Source organism: Vidua chalybeata, chromosome Z (genome assembly GCF_026979565.1).
Source record: "Vidua chalybeata isolate OUT-0048 chromosome Z, bVidCha1 merged haplotype, whole genome shotgun sequence".
In the NCBI taxonomy this organism is placed as follows: domain Eukaryota; kingdom Metazoa; phylum Chordata; class Aves; order Passeriformes; family Viduidae; genus Vidua; species Vidua chalybeata.
The window spans coordinates 28,021,920-28,042,124 of NC_071570.1; the positions used below are offsets into that span (position 1 = coordinate 28,021,920).

The 20,205-nt window shown below is 36.4% G+C and overlaps 1 protein-coding gene across 1 annotated transcript in view; it reads right to left on the reverse strand.

Annotated features, from left to right (window-relative positions):
* Window positions 1-20,205, reverse strand: part of HOMER1 (homer scaffold protein 1) — an 87,707-nt gene that overhangs the window by 48,149 nt on the left and 19,353 nt on the right. Inside the window, exons 2-4 of the mRNA XM_053932055.1 lie at window positions 15,266-15,422; window positions 8,840-8,971; window positions 5,594-5,686 (exon numbers count right to left, since the gene is read on the reverse strand). Of these exons, the coding sequence (XP_053788030.1) occupies window positions 5,594-5,686; window positions 8,840-8,971; window positions 15,266-15,422 (382 nt within the window). The remainder of the gene's footprint in view (window positions 1-5,593; window positions 5,687-8,839; window positions 8,972-15,265; window positions 15,423-20,205) is intronic.

Consider the following 20,205-nt stretch of genomic DNA (forward strand, 5'->3'; position numbering starts at 1 on the left):
TGGTATTACCTGGGAAGGAGAATACTCCAACTACAGTCAGGTGTACACATAGATATGGCTACGCAATTGGACACCTCAAGAACTTCATGGTTGCCTCTGAGAAGAAGGCACTGCTGTGCTTTTCATTACTTTTCATAACACCAGCATGTACGTTTGTGTGTACATTTATGTATGAAAAATAAGAGAGTAGATAATATAAAGAGGCAAATAAATTATTCTATACAAATGGCATGGATTTGTCTTCTACTACTACTACTACTATTATTATTGTTTTTATTATCATCATCCAACAGGATAGACAGTTTCCATTGACAATAAGTGAAACTTTCTGGATCTAAAAGATTTTCTTCTGTTTTTTCTTTTTCTCAAACTACATTATGTATAATAAGAAAAGTACACACCACAGTCTAAAAAATCTGTATAGTTTGTATCTTTAAGGTAAAAATTCCTGCAACACTACTACTAGATACATAAAATCAGAGTCTACTCATTAAAATGTTTTAAATGTGAATGCAAAAGAATTATTTCAATAGAAGGAAAAAAAATTACAAGTTCCATCTAGGCCTATTTTTTCATTAAAGTACTTACACAGATTTCTAATACGAATGAAATTCAAGTAACAAAAATTAAGGCAGAAACACATCCCATTCTATGTAATAGGTAAATGATTCTGGCCTGCAAATTCATGAACAAAAGAAATATCAGTTTTTAATGTGTTTCTCCTCCACAAAAAGTACAGGTTAATCAGTGCTTTCACATATTCACAACTATCGCTGCCTGATAAGTAATTTATTTGCAGACAACTTTAATGGACCTGACTACAAACAAAGCACCAAATACAATAGAAAAAGCCACTTACAGTGAAAAGATTTTTCACAAATGTTTACAAATAATATGTTCCCATTTTACATTAATTAGAAGAGTAAAAGTATTTTAGAAACATTTTGTGAGTTGTGCATCTGTAATTAAGTTTTAATTGCATTCCATTATAACTTCACATGTCCACTCCAGATTTTACAAAATTGGGCATGACATTGTGATATTTACTATTTAAACTAAACATAATAGTGGGGTATTCATCAAAAGACATCTTATATTTCAACATCTTAAAAAAAAACCCACATGCACTTACAGAAGAGTCCTTAAAGTAAAACAAGTAGACATTACAGCACGTATCAAACCACTTTTTAGTGATAACAATAAGGAGCAGAAAAATAGAAGTTAGTGGTTCTAAAATAATGAACAAACAAACAAAAAAAAATCCAGTATGTTTAGATATTGAGTATTATACTGTTGTCTCAGTAAGGATTCCATACACCTCCCTGGCACAGCTATTCTTCATAGTGCTTCCCTGCACTGCCTGGCAGTGGCATAAGTCTGCTGGCTACTGCCACCCTAACATGTATGAAACATTTGTTGCAGTATTTGTCGCAAAAATTCATATAACATCCCAGAAAGTGACCTTTTTCACAAGCTTTAAGTGAATTTTGTACTTCTACAGAGAAAAAGACAAAAAAATTATAAACCAGGATAATTTTGCCAAAACAAACCATTTCTTTCACTAAAAATCGTGTGATTGGAAAATTTTTCAGGCAATAGTTATTCCTAATAGCTTGCATAGGAAAGGCTCAGAATCACAGACAAGACTATTTTAAATAATTTACCCACCCACAATTTCAGAAACCAAAAAAGGTCTTAATCTGAAATGGCCTGGGTCAAAAAAATAACTATCAGAGCACAGTCATCTTTAGAAAAAAAGAACTGAGGTTCAGATGCCAACTGATTGGGGTGAGATCTCTCAAGACAGAGAGGGTGCAACTGCAAACTGTACAAACTGCTCTATTTGGTTCTGCACTTAAACCTAATTAAGGTTACTTTAAATTAAAAGAAAGGGGTGCAGGTAGGTGGACACAATTGTCAGGCTATTGCTTCATGCAGCTCAGTGAATTCCAGGTCTAAGTGTAATTGCATGGTGAAGCTAGTAACTGAGAAATGGGTGGTTTGCCACTGCAAGACCCATGAGTTTTATGACAAAAGTAAAATGATTTTCTATATTACAAGATGGATTTGGGAAATAGGTGGCAAAGCAGGCGATCCAGTATTTCAGTTTTATGTAAACATAGTAAGAGGACTGCAAGTTTTTATTACCTAAGGCTCAGATAAATGGACACTAGATGGTACAGCTATGTGCATAGGTGGTCTTAGAAGTCCCAAAATAGAAAACTTCTTTTTAGACCAAAGCCTCCAGACATACCAGATATAGATAAATTGTGTACTATTATATGAATCTGTCTTCATACAGATGGCTTTAAAGTACAGGTTCTCTGAAACAGAAACAGTACGCTACTCTTCATCTCGAAAAAGCCCAGGGCACTCAATGGGACTTACATATAAAAAAGCAGCATCTCTCTTCTAATTTGGTGGTCTAGGCCACTGTCTTTCTCTGAGCAAGTTAAGTTCTCTTTATAGTTAAGGTAAATGGTGATTTTATCTATTATCTGATATTGTGGAAAATTAAAGTAAAGCCTGCTGGTAGGCAGGCGGAGAACAGAGAGTATTAAAGAAACAGGGAGAATGAAGAGTTTAAAATTAGCAGCAGCATTGCTTAGGGGACAAGGCACTCCTGCTATAAAGTAACTGCAAATTAGGCTATGTATGGTTTTCTTTCTGCCATGTGTTTCCCACACTAAAAAAAAAAAAAAAAAAATCCGAAGAATATATTCCATCAAATGAAACAAAATATCAAAAAACTCACGGAACTTCTACTTCCTGGCTATTGAGGAGCTTTATAGGAGCAGCACTTTACTAAAGCACATAACACCTGACACAATCAACCTATTTCAGTGGACTTAAGGCAAAATTGCTCTGAAGTTTTAACATGGATAGAGTCTGCTTAATATTCGAACTACAAATACATACCAATTTTCTGAGATATTTTTGCTGTTATCTCTTGATTTTTATTTCTCTGCAGATTCCCAAGTTATTGCATGGCATTCAGAGTTGAAACTCACATGTAGCAGAGGTATACTCAGGCTTGCATCAAACAATTGTGGACAGCAAATGTCTTGTGCAGTGTTTTGTTACATTAGTTGTAGAGATATTTCATAAAGATTCAATCTGTAAGGGCATACTGAGGCAGAAATGTGTACTTTTACTCTTCTAGAATTCTGTAGTAGAGAGGGTGGGAAATGTACCATATCTAGTACTTGAATTAACTGGCAAATAATAAGGACATTTTTTAAAGCTGCACCAAGAGAAAGAAAACATTCAAATTAAGTTTGATGTTTATATTTTCCAGCTTTGATATGCATATTTTCCTACTTATTACTAATTTAACACGGAAAGATATCTGCACGTCCAAGACTGCAGAGAAACTGATCCTTTTAGATAACTGAATTGTCATTACAGAGTTCATAAACCTCCCCATGTTCTTTCTGTCAATGCCACCAAAGCTCTACTGAAAAAGCCAGGTTCCTGCAAGGCGTTTACTGACCATTAAAAATATCCTTTCTCTTTCCCTCTCCCCCTCTGCAGTAGATCATTATGCAAAAGGAAAGAAGAGCTATAAAACTATTCAGACAGACAACAATTGAACTGTTTGCTTTGCAGCCACCTTTTAGCAGATGATGAAAATGAGAGCAGGTGCTCTTTCAAATGTCTCTATGGTCCCAACTTCCCTCCCTAGTACCAAGCACCCGTCCTCCTCCCAGTCATAAATCCAACTGAATGAGCCCAGTACCACAGAACTACTGGAGTTTGTCATGATGCCATTGCTTCTAATCTGCTCTAAACTCTGAAGTTCTTGTTTTGATTCCCTTCCCTCTAGGGAACTAGGATGTGAACACTACTATGCTCATGTGTCAGCACTTCCACTAACTGTATTACTCAGAATAATACACTAGCTTACCAACACAGTGAAAAGCCAATAGAAGAAAATTAAGGCCTGAATAGAAAATTATTCTTAAGTGTGCCATAATGAAGTTGCAGCCCTCAATAGGCATTATAGAATCACTCAGAGTAACATTTCTGAAACTGCTTACAGCATAAAATGTTAGGTTTCAAATGCAAAAATACCTCTGTACAGGAAAATGAACAACATTAATAGCTCACACAGTTTCAGAGAAAGTTTTAACCCTGATGAGCTGCAAGACAAAAGCATCTTGTCTCTGAGTGAATAGCTCAAATTTACATCCAAACCATGCAATAAGTCACTCCACGTGACAGCATCAGATTTAACTTCTGAGTCCAAAATATTAATCAACGTATCAAAGAGAAGCATAATAATTTTTTTGCCTATAACATCAAGTAACTAGAGGCCTGGGTGAAGCACTTCACTGTTTCTAAAGTCAAGTGTGTATTATTGACAAGTGTATAATATTGAAATACATACTTCCATTGTCTCCGTAGAATTTATCAAAAAATTAGAGACAGTAAAGTAAACTTACTTTCCCTGCCTTATTTTTTTTTCAGTTTCAGTGGAGTAAACAGTTTCCCATTAATAGCAAAAGCCAGCCTAGTGTTTGGGCAAAATGCTTACTGGAAAAACAACATGAGACTTGTTCATTGTGTATGTTCTGATTTCCACTGACTTGTCTTGGTAAGACATCAGATGCAGCTTTCTGGTAGCAACAAAATTATTTGTGCAGCATGCTGCAAACTGCCTGCCATCCTTACTCCATCAAAGAGCAGGAGCCTATTACAGTAAAAAGCACTGAAGATAGACTAATTCAATGAAAAGACTCCCCAGAAAAAAGGTTCAGTCTACTCAACTCAGGAATCCCTGCTGTAGTTTTAAAGTTGTTGCACTCCCCGAGAGAAGGAATTGCATTTGTCTTCACTACTGCTTAAAACAAAGCAAATAGCTAACTATTATATAGATATATATAAAATCGTGGGCAGGGGGGATACAGGAGTGATGGGGCATAAAAGCCTCAAGGACTCTCTTTTTCCAATGCAGATTCTAAATATTCATAATTAATTTTAGCCATAACTAATGTAAATGTGAGTATAGTAAGTGACTCTCCAATTGTGCCTAGATTACCTCAGTTCGTGTTTTGAGATATCTTTTATAAACTCTTACTGTACATCACAGCTAACTGTAATAAAACACCAAAACCAGCCTGTGAATCTATCATCTTCCTTCAATGCATCTCACAAGAGAAAACTACACAGTAGGAAATAAGTAAAAATGGTTTGCTGTTTCCACCTTTATTTTTGGTGCAATTATTGTTATATAAATGTTATTTACACTGCACCACCAGAAGTTTTGTGGATACAATAGGAAATAATACAAAAAGTGTTTCGTACAGTTCATTTACATAAACATGTTTATTCATTTTCTTGGGAAATGTGAAATAAAGGAACAGGAATTTAAAAACCACACAATTTTATTTTAGAGCAAGTTCCATTGACTTGCTTGCAGTATATGTTAAATGTATTTTTAAGACTTCTTGACATTCTTGCTGACCAATGAGAGGATTCACAGTAACTGAGAAATTGCCCCTTAATTTTTAATACCTATGTATGTAAGGAACAGTAACAGTAAGTAGCACAGACAAGAAGTATGATGTTTGAATCAGGCAATAAGACTTACTTGAGAGGGTGTACTTGTTAGCTCCATCTTTTCATGGGATTTTTCCTTTGCTATTCGCGCAGCTTCTTTGAACTCCTGAAATTTTTCAGCAAACTGAAGGTACATATGTTTATAGAATAAAAAAAAGAAAAGAGAGAGAAAGAGTAGGCGTGAAATAATACATTAGATGCAGAACAGAATGCTGTACTTTGCATTTCACAATGTCAAATTCTGTCAGTAATTTAAAAAAAAATTCTCCTTATTAGATATTCATTTAAATGAGTTACACAGTGACATACCTTTCAAGCACTTAATCTTAATACATATCTTAATACACACTCTTTATATGTCAGGAAAATGAAAACGCAATGAAGCATGATCTATTGCTGGTAGTTCTAAGAAACTCATCTCAGAGACAGCTAATAATAGGGACAAACTGCCTTGCATAGCTGCTTTCAAATTCAGTTTTACCCGCCTCAAACAAAAAATAATCTGCTTCTGAAGCCTAATGTGGTCACCATGAGCTGGGAAAGCTTTCAATGTACTTTTTTCTTTCATGACTGAAATCATACTGACATCTTCCCAAATGTTAACTGCATTTATAATTTCAATAGTTAATTAGAAAAGAAACAGTAGAAATACTGTGTTCATCTCTAGAATGTTCATTGACATCAGTCAAGTTAAAGAACAAATTCATTGAATTAGAACTGCCTATACTGAACACTAAATCATGAAATTGCACATGGAACTGCCATATGAGGCTTTATTTCTATGCTACATGCACCTCTTCCAGAAAATAGCTAAAGCAGCAATTTAGAAATATATGCCCTCTTAAACCTGAAAGATTAAAATAATTTGTTAAGGATAGAGCCTGGTTTCTCTGGCTGGAAAAAAAATTGGCTTCACATTTCTCATCTTGACACTACACTAATTGCTAGAGTGGCCACAAATTTGTTTTTGTGTCCTATTGCTTTTATACAGACCATTATCTTAATATGATCAGCTTAAGAGTGAAATGATTCTGCAAAAATATCAGAAGCTTCTCCAGCAGCTTCTAAATCTCTTTGGCAGCAGCGTATGAAGAAATTTTGCACTCAATGTATATATACAAGGTACAAAGGCTACTTTCTGTGTGGCACAACCTCAACCATTATTTTCAATCAGAACTTCACTTACTACGCAAGTAAGTGAAAAAAACCTTACTGTCTTTAAACCTTTTTCTGGTAGGCTACTAGTATCTGAGGACTTTAATTTCTCTCCACTTGTATCCTGTATTTCATTTGTTATGTTAATTTGAAAGCTTATTTTTCCTGAAAGTTTAATCCAGCATCAAAAAAAGTCTCAGAACACATAATGAAATCAGCAACAGGTCACCAGAACCAGATAATACTTTTTTAAGACTTGTGCCTAAACCTCAAAGTCTCATGGGTAACCTATTAGTTAAATCAGTCTTAAGAGCAGAGAATTATTAAATGGCAAATATGATTTTGAGGTATGGAATAAATGGCTGAAGATAAAGGCAGTAAATATGACAGCCACCAAAATGTTTTTTTTTTTAAAAAAAGCATAGATCACTAGACAGCATTCTAAGAAAGAGCCAAAAAGCCCAATTTGTTGAGATTTTCAAAAATTTTCTAGAATTCTTTGAGACAGCCAGGTGATGAATAATAGCTATCTCTTGATAAAATTCCTGAATAACAAAGATGAGCCTCATGGTAGGAAAGGAGAAGTTTTCTGGAAGATCACATTTTTAATGAAAAGACGAAAAATTGTGCATGGAGACTACATACAGCTGCTGCCAGTATCCATGGTGGCACTTTCCATTTAGCATATTCTTTAAGTTTTATGGAATAAATCAGGTCAGCTAACTCAAGAGGGTAAGACAGGGTACCCTAAAAGGAGTATTTCTTATACATCAGGATACTGTCAAAAGCATAGACATATTCTTAATGAGAAAGTAGTCTCAATTTTTCCTGAAAATGAGAAGACATTCTGTTTCTCCTACTGCAGCAGCAAGACTCTGAAATATTAAGAGAAGTTATTACCATGTTGGTAAGCAAGTGTTTCTAGAACATACACACCAAATTAATTGACGAGGTTTCCAAGTTCATTGAAGCAATGATAGGTGTGCAAATGGACATGCAATACCAGAATCATTCAGAATGTCCTGGGGTTGTGCTGCTTTGTGGAAAGGAAAACCAAGTGATTATGAAAGGAAGAAATATTACAAGTTTGATGCTTGCCCAAATAAACTAACCATACTGGGTCTCATTTTAATATTTTTGTAGCAGGCTGTGCATATCCTTGGACAGTGACAAATACTTTCTCAACAGGGCTGCTATGATTACTCTTCCTTCAAACAGCTAGCCAGCATTATTCCTTCCTGAACATGTATTTCTCTTACTGCACTTGGGTGTCCAAATCTTTTTTTTTATTTCAAATATGAAAATTTTCTGCTTTATATAAACACAAGCTCTTAAACTGCCCTGGAATTCCTCATCTGAAGAAAAACCACACTTGTACAGGTTCTTGGACTCATCTACCAGGGCAGTAGCAAAAACAAGTAATGTAGAAAGGATGCTCAGAGGACCTATGCCATCAGTTTAAGAAACAGGGATTTCTTCTTTCCTTGGAATGAGGTCTATGTCCTTGTTGCAGAAGTAGACTCATGTGTGAGAAAAGAAACTCATGTATGGCACATACTGCTTCAACAAACATTTCAACTTTTGCATTCCAGCAGAAAATGTATTTTTCTTTTACACTGAATATATTTCCCACTAGCTTTACTTTAAGGCTACAAACTTTGAAATAACAGTAATTTGATGTACTACATAGTAGAAAAGTGAAAGTGAATGTAGCCTAAAAGACAAAAATGCATCTGAAGACTACAAACAGTTTTTTTCTAGGAGATCTAAATACACATGAAACACCAAATTGTTTACTTCTTTAAATTATATCATGGAAAAACTGTAATGGAAGAACAATTTTTAAAAAAGAAAAACCTAGCAAATTAGTAATTAGAAATCATTAGCAACATAAAGTGTAATAGGCTTTAATCCCCTCCTTTTCTTCATCAGTTTAAAGAAAATTTGCAGATATCACACTTACTCTTGTGCTTTCATATTATAAGGACTTATACAGAACAATTTTTTGTAAATTATTTTTAAATAACAACAGTAGTGAGTACTGAGCCAAGATATTGTGAGCAGGAATAAAATACACTTAAGTAGCTTCACTGGCTGAAGAGCTCCCACTGGTCATACTTACTTTTGAAAGGTGATGTTCCGATGAAAATCCTAAGCCATAGACTGTATTCGCTCTGCTGTCTGCCCACTGGCCAAACTTCTGGGATGTTTTAGTAAATGTCATGTTGGGGGTGATGGTGCTGTTTATTATTGCCTGAAAAAGGTAATAACTGTAAAAAATGGGCTTCATGGTTTTTATTTTTTTCTAAAGACAACTCATAATTGAAAATTCCGATATTGTAGGCAATTATCTGAATACACTGAATGAGACACACTTTGGGAACTAGGAAACAGTTTTCTAATTCAATGCCATCTAGAATTGCAAAGGCTATTTTTGCATACATTGTAAGGAGGAAAAAGCTGGGGAGGAGAGTAGGCATCAATTCACAATTGCAAGCAGTCCTTTAAAGTTTCTACATATAAGGACTATCAAAGTCCTTTTTTGTCTCACACCTGTATTTCTTTATCCCTTAAAGCAGTGCTTCTCAAGTTGCCTGTCAACCCCACTGCTGCTCTTCCCCCACTCATATGAGCATATGAGATTCTCGCTGAAAAACACTCAGTAATACAAAGGAGCACATTTTCTTTTTAAATCTCAGTTTTACAAGAATCTGTTTCCTTTACACACATACAAGCAAGGCTAACAATGGCAGGGTCATACACCAATTACAGAAGTGGAGCTACTCTTGTTTTAATTTTTCTTCTCTAGTTCTTGTTCTTGCATCTACAGGATGCAAAAAATATCTTCCAGCATGTAAATTCTGATAATACAAACACAAAATGAAATTACTAGGTGATATGCTGGTTCTACTAAAAGCAACTAAGTTTCACTGTGAATTTCAACAGTATTTCCATCACATTAAAGAGTACATATGTGAAGTGCAGACTGTATAGATGTGAAGAACATAACACTGTTTTCTCAGGATGGTGACTGAGAAACTTTAACATCACAGAGACCAAGTACTGCTCTCCTAAGACCAAGATCCTCTAAAGTCAAAATCAATCTATACTACTTGAGTGATATGGACTTCTGGATGGGTATTGAAATAAGTAGTTATTTAAAGGAGTTTACTTTGCACCCTTTGTTTTTGCTGAGAGATTTGGGTACCACTGGAGCACAGCTACCACTAAATTAAAATTTTCTATGAATTCTACAGGCCAAGCCTGGCTAGCCAAGCTCACAAACAGCACCCATGTTCATACAGTAATTCTCAGATGAAGTAGTGGAGAGGAGTATTGCAAGAAAGTTCAAAAGAATACATTGTATTGCAACATGTAGAAAGGCAAAAGCTACTGCAAAGCTACTGCAGCATAGATAAATTTAACAAAACTTTTTCTTGGTGACTTTGGCAGCTTCTCACATTAATGAAGATGAGCAAATCTGAACATAGCCAATTCTTTCTGATAATCTTTGTCTCTAAATACAAATTTTGCCTACCACTATGAACAACTCCTTGAAAATTCTGGAATGCCTGAAAGCTTACATTTGAGCCAAGAACCCTCATCAGTTCAAAGTTAGGATTTACTGTGTGACCAGAAAATGGAGAACTATCTCCAACATTGTCTGAAAGACACCCCTCAGATTTTCAAATAGAAGGTGCTTAGTGAAGTCACTGGTACACAAAACATTATTCTCCTTTGTTTAGGCATAAGGTTCAGAGCTCACATAAAGCCATCAGACTTCTACTTGCACCATCACCTCCAAATGACCACCTAGAAAACTGCTGTCTATAGCACACAGGACAAAAGAGAGCACATGAGATAGGACTTCTCATAAAGGAAGTGCTCTGGAACTCTTTTTTTACTTATATGCTTCTTGTCTTCTTTTGCACTGTTAGTGGTTGGAAGCCCACATTTGAACTAACAAGATGGAAGCCCAGAAACAGAGATGTGCAAGCTCATTTAATGCTCAATCTCACTTCCTGTGGAAGCTGTCAACAGTAACATGCTTGAAATTAAATATCCTGGGGACTGTGTAGGACCGACTCTTCTCCCCAGCTCAAGCTGTAGCTATGTTGTCTAGTCTGCTTAAGCTCAGGCCCATCCATTGCTTGATTAATTGTAACTTGCATCACATATTTGAGAGAGTGAGTATTATGTCATGGACATAATTGAGGTCTTCCTCAATTCAGAAAAGGATTCCAATGCCACAGAGCTAAGACCTCCAAGCAAAACACAGGTTTAAGGCCTTCACAGCTGCCATTTCTGGCAGTGACAGCAGCATAGCTGGCAGCAGCTTAACCTAGTCAAAACCTGAGAGAAATGCTTTCTGTTGACCACATGACAGGCTCCACCATGGAGAACCTGAATAGGGTTCTCCACTGGGTCCAGAATGGGATAGCTTTTTTGTCAGCAGTCTGCATTTAGGCTGGGTTATGTTGACTGTCAAATTGCTTTCTTCCAAGAGAGAAAGGCAGGAAGAAAGCTTCAAAAATAATAGTGTGGAGAGAGAGTTGCTGTGATTCTTCCTCTTATTTTCCAAGAAAGAAAAGTAAAGAGGCTTCACTTCAGTACACAGCATTACTCCAAAGACTGGGAAGACTACATTCAGATCCCAATGATTTAAAAAAAAAAAAGCCCTTTCACCGAATTTACCAATTTTAAAAGGAAATCAGGGATTTCCATCTTCTCTAAATTAAAAGCCTTGGTATGCTAGGTCTCTCACATCCAAAACTATGCTTTTAAAAGTGTAATGCTAGAGCATCCTACAAATACTGTCCAGTGTCAGCTACCTCTGGAAAAAACTAGATACCATGCCTTCGTATATTTAGCTTTAAAAAACATTTCTTTTTAAAATCAGAATTTATAATTAAGCCTGTCTTGTCCATTGCTTGCCATTCTGCTTTAACTGCTCTCCTCTAATGCAGATTTCACTGCAGAGTTATCAGTATAACAAGTGTCAAATATTTCATCAACTGTTAAGAATGTTGTTTCCATAAATGAACAAGAAGATCTTAAAAACAGAACAGAGTCAATCTGACAGGAAGACATTTAGCTTTTGAAGAAAACTGATTTAGTTATCTTCAGGCTTTTTTGGAATTATAAAATAACTTTCATGTTTCCCTTTCATATTACTTTAGCAATAAGAAAATAGGGCATGTGTCTGAGCTGTTCATTTTACGAGCTGCAAACCTAACAGCTGCAAGATATATAGTAGTGGTCTATCTTGTGCTTAAACTAATGGCAATAATAATTTAAGACACAGAACTTTCTAACTTCTTCAAAGGAAAATCACTGAACACTTGTGTGTACAGGTATTACTTAAAACATTTATTGAGCATTTTAAAAATTATCACTTTAAAGTGAGACAGTGATTAAAATAACAAGATCATCTGCAGTAACACCAATGACAGACTTGACTGAGTAATAATATATGCAAGGTTCATGGAACCTGCAGACTGGGAAACCACTCTTTTCCAGAATCTTCTCTTGTTCTAGATTAATATAAAATTTGTTTTCCTACCTTGTATCTGTGAAAAAAATTATCAGAGAGTTAACTAGTATAGCAAGAACCACACTATACTTGGTCTCCTTCCTTTTCTCAGAGATGGCGAGAGACAAAATGCAAAAGACAATGGGACTCAGAATAATCTTAATGTCTACCTGTACTGTTACTGGAGAAACAACGGAAGCTTTGTTCAATCACCCAGGAGAAAGAAGTACTAAACACATTTTTCCAAGGAACTCTGAAATGAGTAGTTAATTAATGAGAACTGAAAGCCTTAGCAACAACTGCTCAATGTTGTCATGCCATACTACATAAGAAATATTATTTTTCAGGCTTTCTTTTGATTCCAGGACTGGTAGGAGAAAAAAGTCACATAAAAGATATTTACTCAAGAGGTCAGAGAAACCAGATTCAAGTTCTATCAGAGTACTTGCATCAAGTTTTCTCTGCAATGGGCAACAGGGCTTCAAATATTGTGCATGATTATAAAATAGATAGCCTGTACACTGAACACCTTATGGTCCTAGAACACTTTTTGTAGTCAAGATAGAGGGACATACATCATTTCTGGTGCAAGATATTCAAGAGGAGACTGTAGCTTCAGAAAACATCATACAAAAAGCATTAAAAGTAAGGAAGTTGTGTTTGCAGGACCTGTCTTGGCTAAACCTAGCTCAAATAAGGAAAAAAAAAAACCTCTCTTTCAAAATTAACCAAAGCAAAATTAACCCCATAAGCAAATTCAGGTTGGAAACTGCAATGCACAATAGGGGAGTGAATCATGTCTTGAAGTGTCCTTTTGTTTTCAAGAAGAAAGTTTTAATGACTGATGATGACTGATGATAATCAGTAGAGAAGTTAAATTATATCCAGGAATACTTTTGAAATGCACCAACCTGAAGAGAGAGAAGGGTGTGGGACAGAAATAGGATTACCTCTCAAATCTATAGTATACCTCTCTCCTACATTCCTACTGCAGTATTACACATGTAAGCTGCCTTTACCTTCTGACTTAGTGCTCAGCACCTGAGAACTGAGCACATCATTCTCTCCACCATACAAACCCAAATGATGCTGTAAACCCCACCAGCACCCAGGTGTACAATAAACCTGGCTGGATCTATTTCCTCTGAGGAAGGGGCATGACAGCTTCAAAACCAGTAGGGTTTGACAAGTGGTTTTAGCCACTGGTAACATGTGCATTGTCAGCAGTGTTACTGACACCCAGCTATATGCCATACAGCAAAGACTCTATCTGGGTGCACTCAAACTTAAAAATCCTTTATATTTACATTTAACTCTTTGCACATACCATACCATATTGTCTATAAAGAGACATGCTAAAAAAAAGGATGGAGTTTTAAGTAAAAATGAACGAACTCACTGGAAATTATGCTGGAAACCCACTTAAAATTCTTCCATGTGTCCCTCTGTTATTCACCTGTGTATATTTCAGAGCAGTGTGGTGAATGCTTGAAAGAATGGAACTCTTTGCCATGACTGGGATTCTAGATCTTCATCTAAGACTTAGATGAAAACATTATTAGGATTGCAGCACTCACAGTGTAAATAAAAGTGTTGAACTGAATTATTAATGTACCTTGCTATTAGTACTGGATGTAGAGGGAATGTTGTAGCAGACAAAAAAACAACTAAATAGGTGAACAACTACTTGACAATTTAATTCAGCAGGCACTCAGCAGGAGTTACAGCACCAGGATGAAGACAGAGGAACCCCAGTGGATGTCAGAATAAGGATTTTGTATATTCTCCAGATCAGTTAAAACACTACATTTTATAACTGGTACTCTTGATTTTATACTTCATCTAGTTCCAATCCTAGTGTCTTTATCATTAATACTGACTCAAAAGGTATTTTAATTATTTGACAGTACTAATTGGATCATTTGAAGGAAGGTTGAGAAGGGAAAAAACTAAAGACTTAAAGCTGAAAAAATCTGGTAGGCTCTGATACCAGTCTTAGCCACTTCAAGCAGAGATTTTTGACTATGAGATCAATTTCTATATACTTCTTTGTGATAGAAAATCTCCCTTTACATTTAAAATAGCAATAATCTGGATATTTTAAAAAATGCAGGGTAATAATTTTCAGCTTTCAATAAGTAGTCATAAGATCTCTGTGAATACCACCATGCTTTTAATGGAGTATTTAATTTCCAATCATTGTGAACTGATGCATTTCCAAAAGTTTCAAATCAAAGTCTCTGGAAAGGATCACAACTTTTGATTACAGTCTGTATATCTTTAATGCCCTTAGTGTAGAGTTTTCTGCTACAGTGTTTGTAAAGTTACTGTTATGTGGGTAGAAACAGTCAAGGATTTTCTGCACATCAAATTAATTTCTTAGACATATTTTACAAGAGGAGCAGCTCAGCAGAATATCTTTTCTAGTTAAAAGAGAGGAAAAAAACAAACCAAACAAAAAAAAAAAAAAAAAAAAACAAAAAAAAAACCACAAAAAACCCCCTACTAAAACCAAAGCAACTGAGTCTAGATAAAAGCTTACCATTTATTAGGTAGGCTTTATTAGGAGGCAATCCTCGTATTCTCTACAGCGAAAATTGGAAGATTACATAACAAAGGATTTACTAAGTGATTATGGCCACAGAACAGATGTCCTTCATAACGCTGAAGCTAATTATATTGATAAATGACTGAGTACAGAAATGAAAACAAGTTATTGTAACCCTATGAGTACTTTTTGTATGATTTTTTGTCTTTTTAGCCTTCTCATAGCATTAACCAAGGTACAGGTCAGTACTCCAATTCAGCAATAATTACTGAAGTCAGCACAACTACACAGGAAACAGAATTTACAAATAAACGCTTAAAACATATGATGAGGCAATGTTACCATTTTAAAACATCAGTAATCTGTTCGTCAGATAATGATACAAGCATCTGAGAAAAAAACATGAAGAACATCAAACTAGAAAATAGTAGCAAAAATGTTTCAGACAACTAGGTTTTCTAGTTTACCTTTGAGCCATCCAAACTGATTATCCTGTAGACATTTCTTGTGCTGTCATAGAAGTAGGACACAGTAACAGCATGCTTGCTGGTGGGAACCCAGTTCTTCTTAGTGTTTGGGTCAATCTGGAAGACATGAGCTCGGGTGCTGAAGATGGGTTGTTCCCTGAAGGAGAGAGAGAAAAAGTAATGAATTTAATCTGTACATACTATCATTGCACATAAGCTATCTGCCAGTGTACTCATTTGGATGTACACAAGTTACTCTGCACAATAAACTTTGCCTGACAACTTCTGTATATGTTGCTGCATAGAGCAGGTAAGTTTGTTAATACATATATGCAAGCAAAACTCAAGTCTTCTAAGGCAAAAATCCAGTTGTGGAGTCAGATAAAAACAGACATTTCTACTATAGATTCAGCACTATCCCATCATCTTCTCGGCTCTTCACTGCCCACCGACACTACCAACTAAATGGTATTAATGCACGTGTAACTTCTCTCATTACACTCACACTGCAGAATGTGCATAACTTCAAGTCCACTTCTTCTCCAAAATCTCCTAATACTCTGATTATTCTCATCAATCTGGATCTGAACTGGTTGATTCACTGCAATTACTCTAAAACTAACATTAATTAAGGCCAGGAACATATGTTGTGAATCCCTCATTCTTTGGAGCTTTACACCCGAAGGTACTTATGCCAACATTAAATAATGTATAAAATACATTTTAAATTGTAAATTGCTTAGCAAATGAAATTACATGAGGCAAAAAAAACCTTACTGTAATTTAGAATTTTCAGTATTTTTCCCCATGACCACTAGCAGGACATACAGCATTGCACATTAATCTAAACACATTTTAATATCACTAAGATGGTGATAAGACGACCTTCTACAATAGAGTGACTGTATCAGTAGATAAGGGGATGGCTGTGGATGTCAGTTATCTGCACTTATGTAAAGCCTTTGACACATGCCCTACAACATACTTCTCTCTAGACTGGAAGAGATGGATTCAATGGATGGACAGTTTGGTGGATAAGGAATGGGTTGGACCGTTGCATCTAGAGGGCAGTGACTAATGGCTCAGAGTCCCAGTGTTCATCAGTGACAGAGAATGGAACCGATTTCACCCTCCGCAAGTTTACACCTGACCCCAAGCAGAGTGGCACAGCTGATGCACCTGAAGGATGGCATGCCATCCAGAAGGACCTGGACAAGCTCTAGGAGAGGGCCCATGGGAATCCCATGAGGTTTAACAAGGTCATGTGCAAGGTGCTACACCTGGGTCAGAGCAACCCTGGTACCAGCACAGGCTGGGGATGGGCAGATCACAGCAGCCCTGCCCAGAAGGACTTGGGCGTGCTGGGGGATGAGAGGCTGGACCTGACCCAGCCATGGCACTCACAGCCCAGAAAGCCACACGTGTCCTGGGCTGCATCCAGAGCAGTGTGGGCAGCAGGGCCAGGGAGGGGATTCTGCCCCTCTGCTCTGCTGAGACCCCACCTGCAGTGCTGCATCAGCTCTGGGGTCCCAGCACAGGAAGGACATGGATCTGCTGGAGGGAGTCCAGAGGAGGCCACAGAGATGATCAGAGGGATAGAACACCTCTCCTATGAGGAAAGGCTGAGAAAGTTGGAATTGGTCAACCTGGAGAAGAGGAGGCTCTGGGGAGACCTTATAGCAGCTTCTCAGTACCTAACGTGGGGCTACAAGAGCAGAGGAAGAGGGTCTTTTTTTACCAGAGCATGTAGTGATAGGACATGGGGTGATGGCTTCATTCAGAAAGAGGGCAGGTTTAAATAAGACATTAGGAGGAACTTTTCTGCTGTGACTATGGTGAGACACTGGAACAGGTTGCCCAGAAAAGATGTGGCTGTTTCATCCCTGGAAGTGTTCAGGGCCAGGCTGGATTGGGCACTGAGCATCCTGGTCTAGTGGACGGTGTCCCTGCCCATGTAGGCAGGTTGGAATTAGATTATCTTTCATGTCCCTTCCAATTCAAACTATTCTATGATACTGTAGCTGTCAGTTTAAATTTAACTACATTTTAATGACAAATTGATTGCTATATTTTTAAAGGAATGCTGTCATCAAATTCCAAAGATATTAAGTCCCAGGAATTTAGGTTAATTTAACTTTTTAAGTATTTTGACTCTCATTTTCAGGGTGTGAAAAAACATACCCTTTGACCTGCCCTCATTTTATTTTCAGAGGTATGTTTTTAACACTTTTTTTTCCCCAAAATAAATTCCCTCAGAATTTTGGGTACTTGTAGTTAAAGGGTTTTAATTTGACCTCACTACAAAGGGGTACATGTGAACTCTATGAAATATCTCTATTACTCAGCAGGAAGAGCAGCTTTCAGTAGTAGAATTGCATTACACAGATGGGAGTCAAGATTCCTTGAAGTTCACCAGATGACAGATGTGGTGTTCTCCTATGCTGGATGCTGGATGAAATGACAGAAGGATGGTGAATAAATCAGAGACGGTAAAACAGAGTTTCAGTGAAAGATAAAGAATGAAGGGAGGCCAATGGGATCAATGCACATGGTACTTCTCCACAGAAATGTACCCTCAGCACCAATTCATCTTTTCCTTGTAAATTAACAAGCTGTAATAGCTTGCATAGCTGTTTTTGCATAGCTGATCCAAATCTCTTGCACACAAATGTTATGCAAAGATGAATGGCATTTATAGGCCTTTTATTTAATAGAACAAACTACTTCTTTCTGTTCTTTTGAATATCTACAATTACTTCTTCAATCATTTTTAAACTTTAGTTGTCTTCAATATTAGATCTATTTTATAATTTACCTCCCAGTTAAGCATATGTCAATATCAAGGGATGCATATTAATACAATGCACCAACTCTTTAACCCTGGAAAATTAAAGAGCCCATTAAAAAATGGAAAACTATCTCAGAAGCCTGCCAACTGTTTTGATGAATAGTAACATTGAAAGGAAACTATAAAAGCTCTGACCATGTTAATGAAAGATCAAAGAAGAACTGAATCCAAGACATAGATGTGTGGTTAATGAATATCCATCTGACTAGCACTGATGCTCATTCATTCCCAGTACAGTATATCACATAATTGGGACTTTTAACACACCACAGGTTAGGATTTTAATATGTAAAAGGTAGGTGAGTACTATATGGCTGAAGTGAGTGTCAGTGAAAGTCAACTGTTCAGCCCTGAGATGCTGCTCTCCAGCACTGTCATCACAAAAATCTTCCACAGCCCCACCAAAACATCCTCAATTTGTTTGATCAGGTGGCCTGCATGTTCCTGTTGATTGCTCAGCAGTGCTGCTCAAGACAAAGCAGAGCACTTTGCAGGGCAGAATGTGGGTCTGGCATAGACAGCACAGTTAGGTATGGAACACTATAAATGAAGCTTACCTATACTTCTTTAATCACTTTTGATAAAACTAGAATTAGTCTTTTCTTTCCATGCTTAAAGTACAGCTTTACTGAATGACAAGCTGTCTTCACTCTGTGGAAAAAGCATAGCTCCCTTTTGTTAAACAAGTTGGATAAATCATTGTTTTGCCAGATTACTGGGGTAATTAGGATTTTTTTCTGACAAAGACACTAAACTTCAGATGACTCTAGAATTAGACCACTGTTTTGACACTTAACAATGAACATTTATCAAGATTATTTCTGCAAGCTAATGGAAGTTATGCACTATATATCTACAGGATTAAATGTGTAATAGAATCAGACACTGATGCACCATTGAAGTCCTTCAAAGCTGCTATACAAATACATCATCTGTACTTTTCTGTAGCAACATATTATATAGCTACTTAAATTTTAGATATCCTAAAACACCTGTGAACATGCAACACATAATGTATAAAACATATAAAAATATTTGTAACTTCGGCCAATACACCTTCACATAAAAGTTTTGCTCTTCCATTATCCACATAAGGACATGATGCCTTCCCTCTGGAAGTTTCAATCAATTCAGCTGAAATAATACTAATTTTAGGAATATTAATTAAAAAGGAAGATAGCTTCCTCTTTGCCTTCCAAGGTGGTCAAATGTTTTCTTAAATGTCATATGTTTTCTTAAAAATTATAATATCTATTTCTATATATAAAAAATTAGTCTCCTATTTTTTACAGGATCACAGAGTCACAAGGGATCCCCAAGGATCATTGAGTCCAACTGTTGGCCCTGCATAGCACCATCCCCTCCATATGAAGTTGAGAAAGGAAGAACATCTTTAAAGAAAAATCAATCCTGTAAAAAAACTAAACCACCCTAGCAGTTTCTTACTCTTCCCCTTTCAGCTTTCTCTTCTTTTTCTTTCATTATCAGAAGGTATTCAGTACTCATTAAAGACATTAATAGGAGCTAAGACAAGAACTCCTCACTAATTACAAAGCAAAGTAATTCATTTTTTCCAGAAATATACTGATGCTGAACAAAAAGAAAACAAACTAACAAGAATGCCATAGTGACACAGTTTGACTGTTAGGAATGTCTCCTCAGGCATGGTAAAAACATTAAGGCTTGTATCCTGCTGTTCTTAATTGCCTTAGTCTGCAACATTATGGTGGTCAGACAAAGACTAACAAGAAGGAAGTGCCAAGTCCTCCTGGACCCAAGAAGCAATGTGATGAGTAAAGAATCATAAGAAGTATCACTTTAGCAGGCAGAGTCATAACAGGCTTTTCCATAATCAATACAGAAATTCATTCATTGATACGTGATCAATCCTAAACTGAACTTGGGAGATAAGTCTGTTTACTAACAGTTGAATGAATAGTTTCCAACCACTCTTTCCATTTTGACATCTTAACACAGCCTTTACAAAAAATATGCAGACTGCTTCAATGTCAATATACACTAATCAAAGATTGTGTTAAGGAAGCTTAAGTTAGTATAGAAGGTTAGAAAGTACTTTCCTTGCTAATTCATA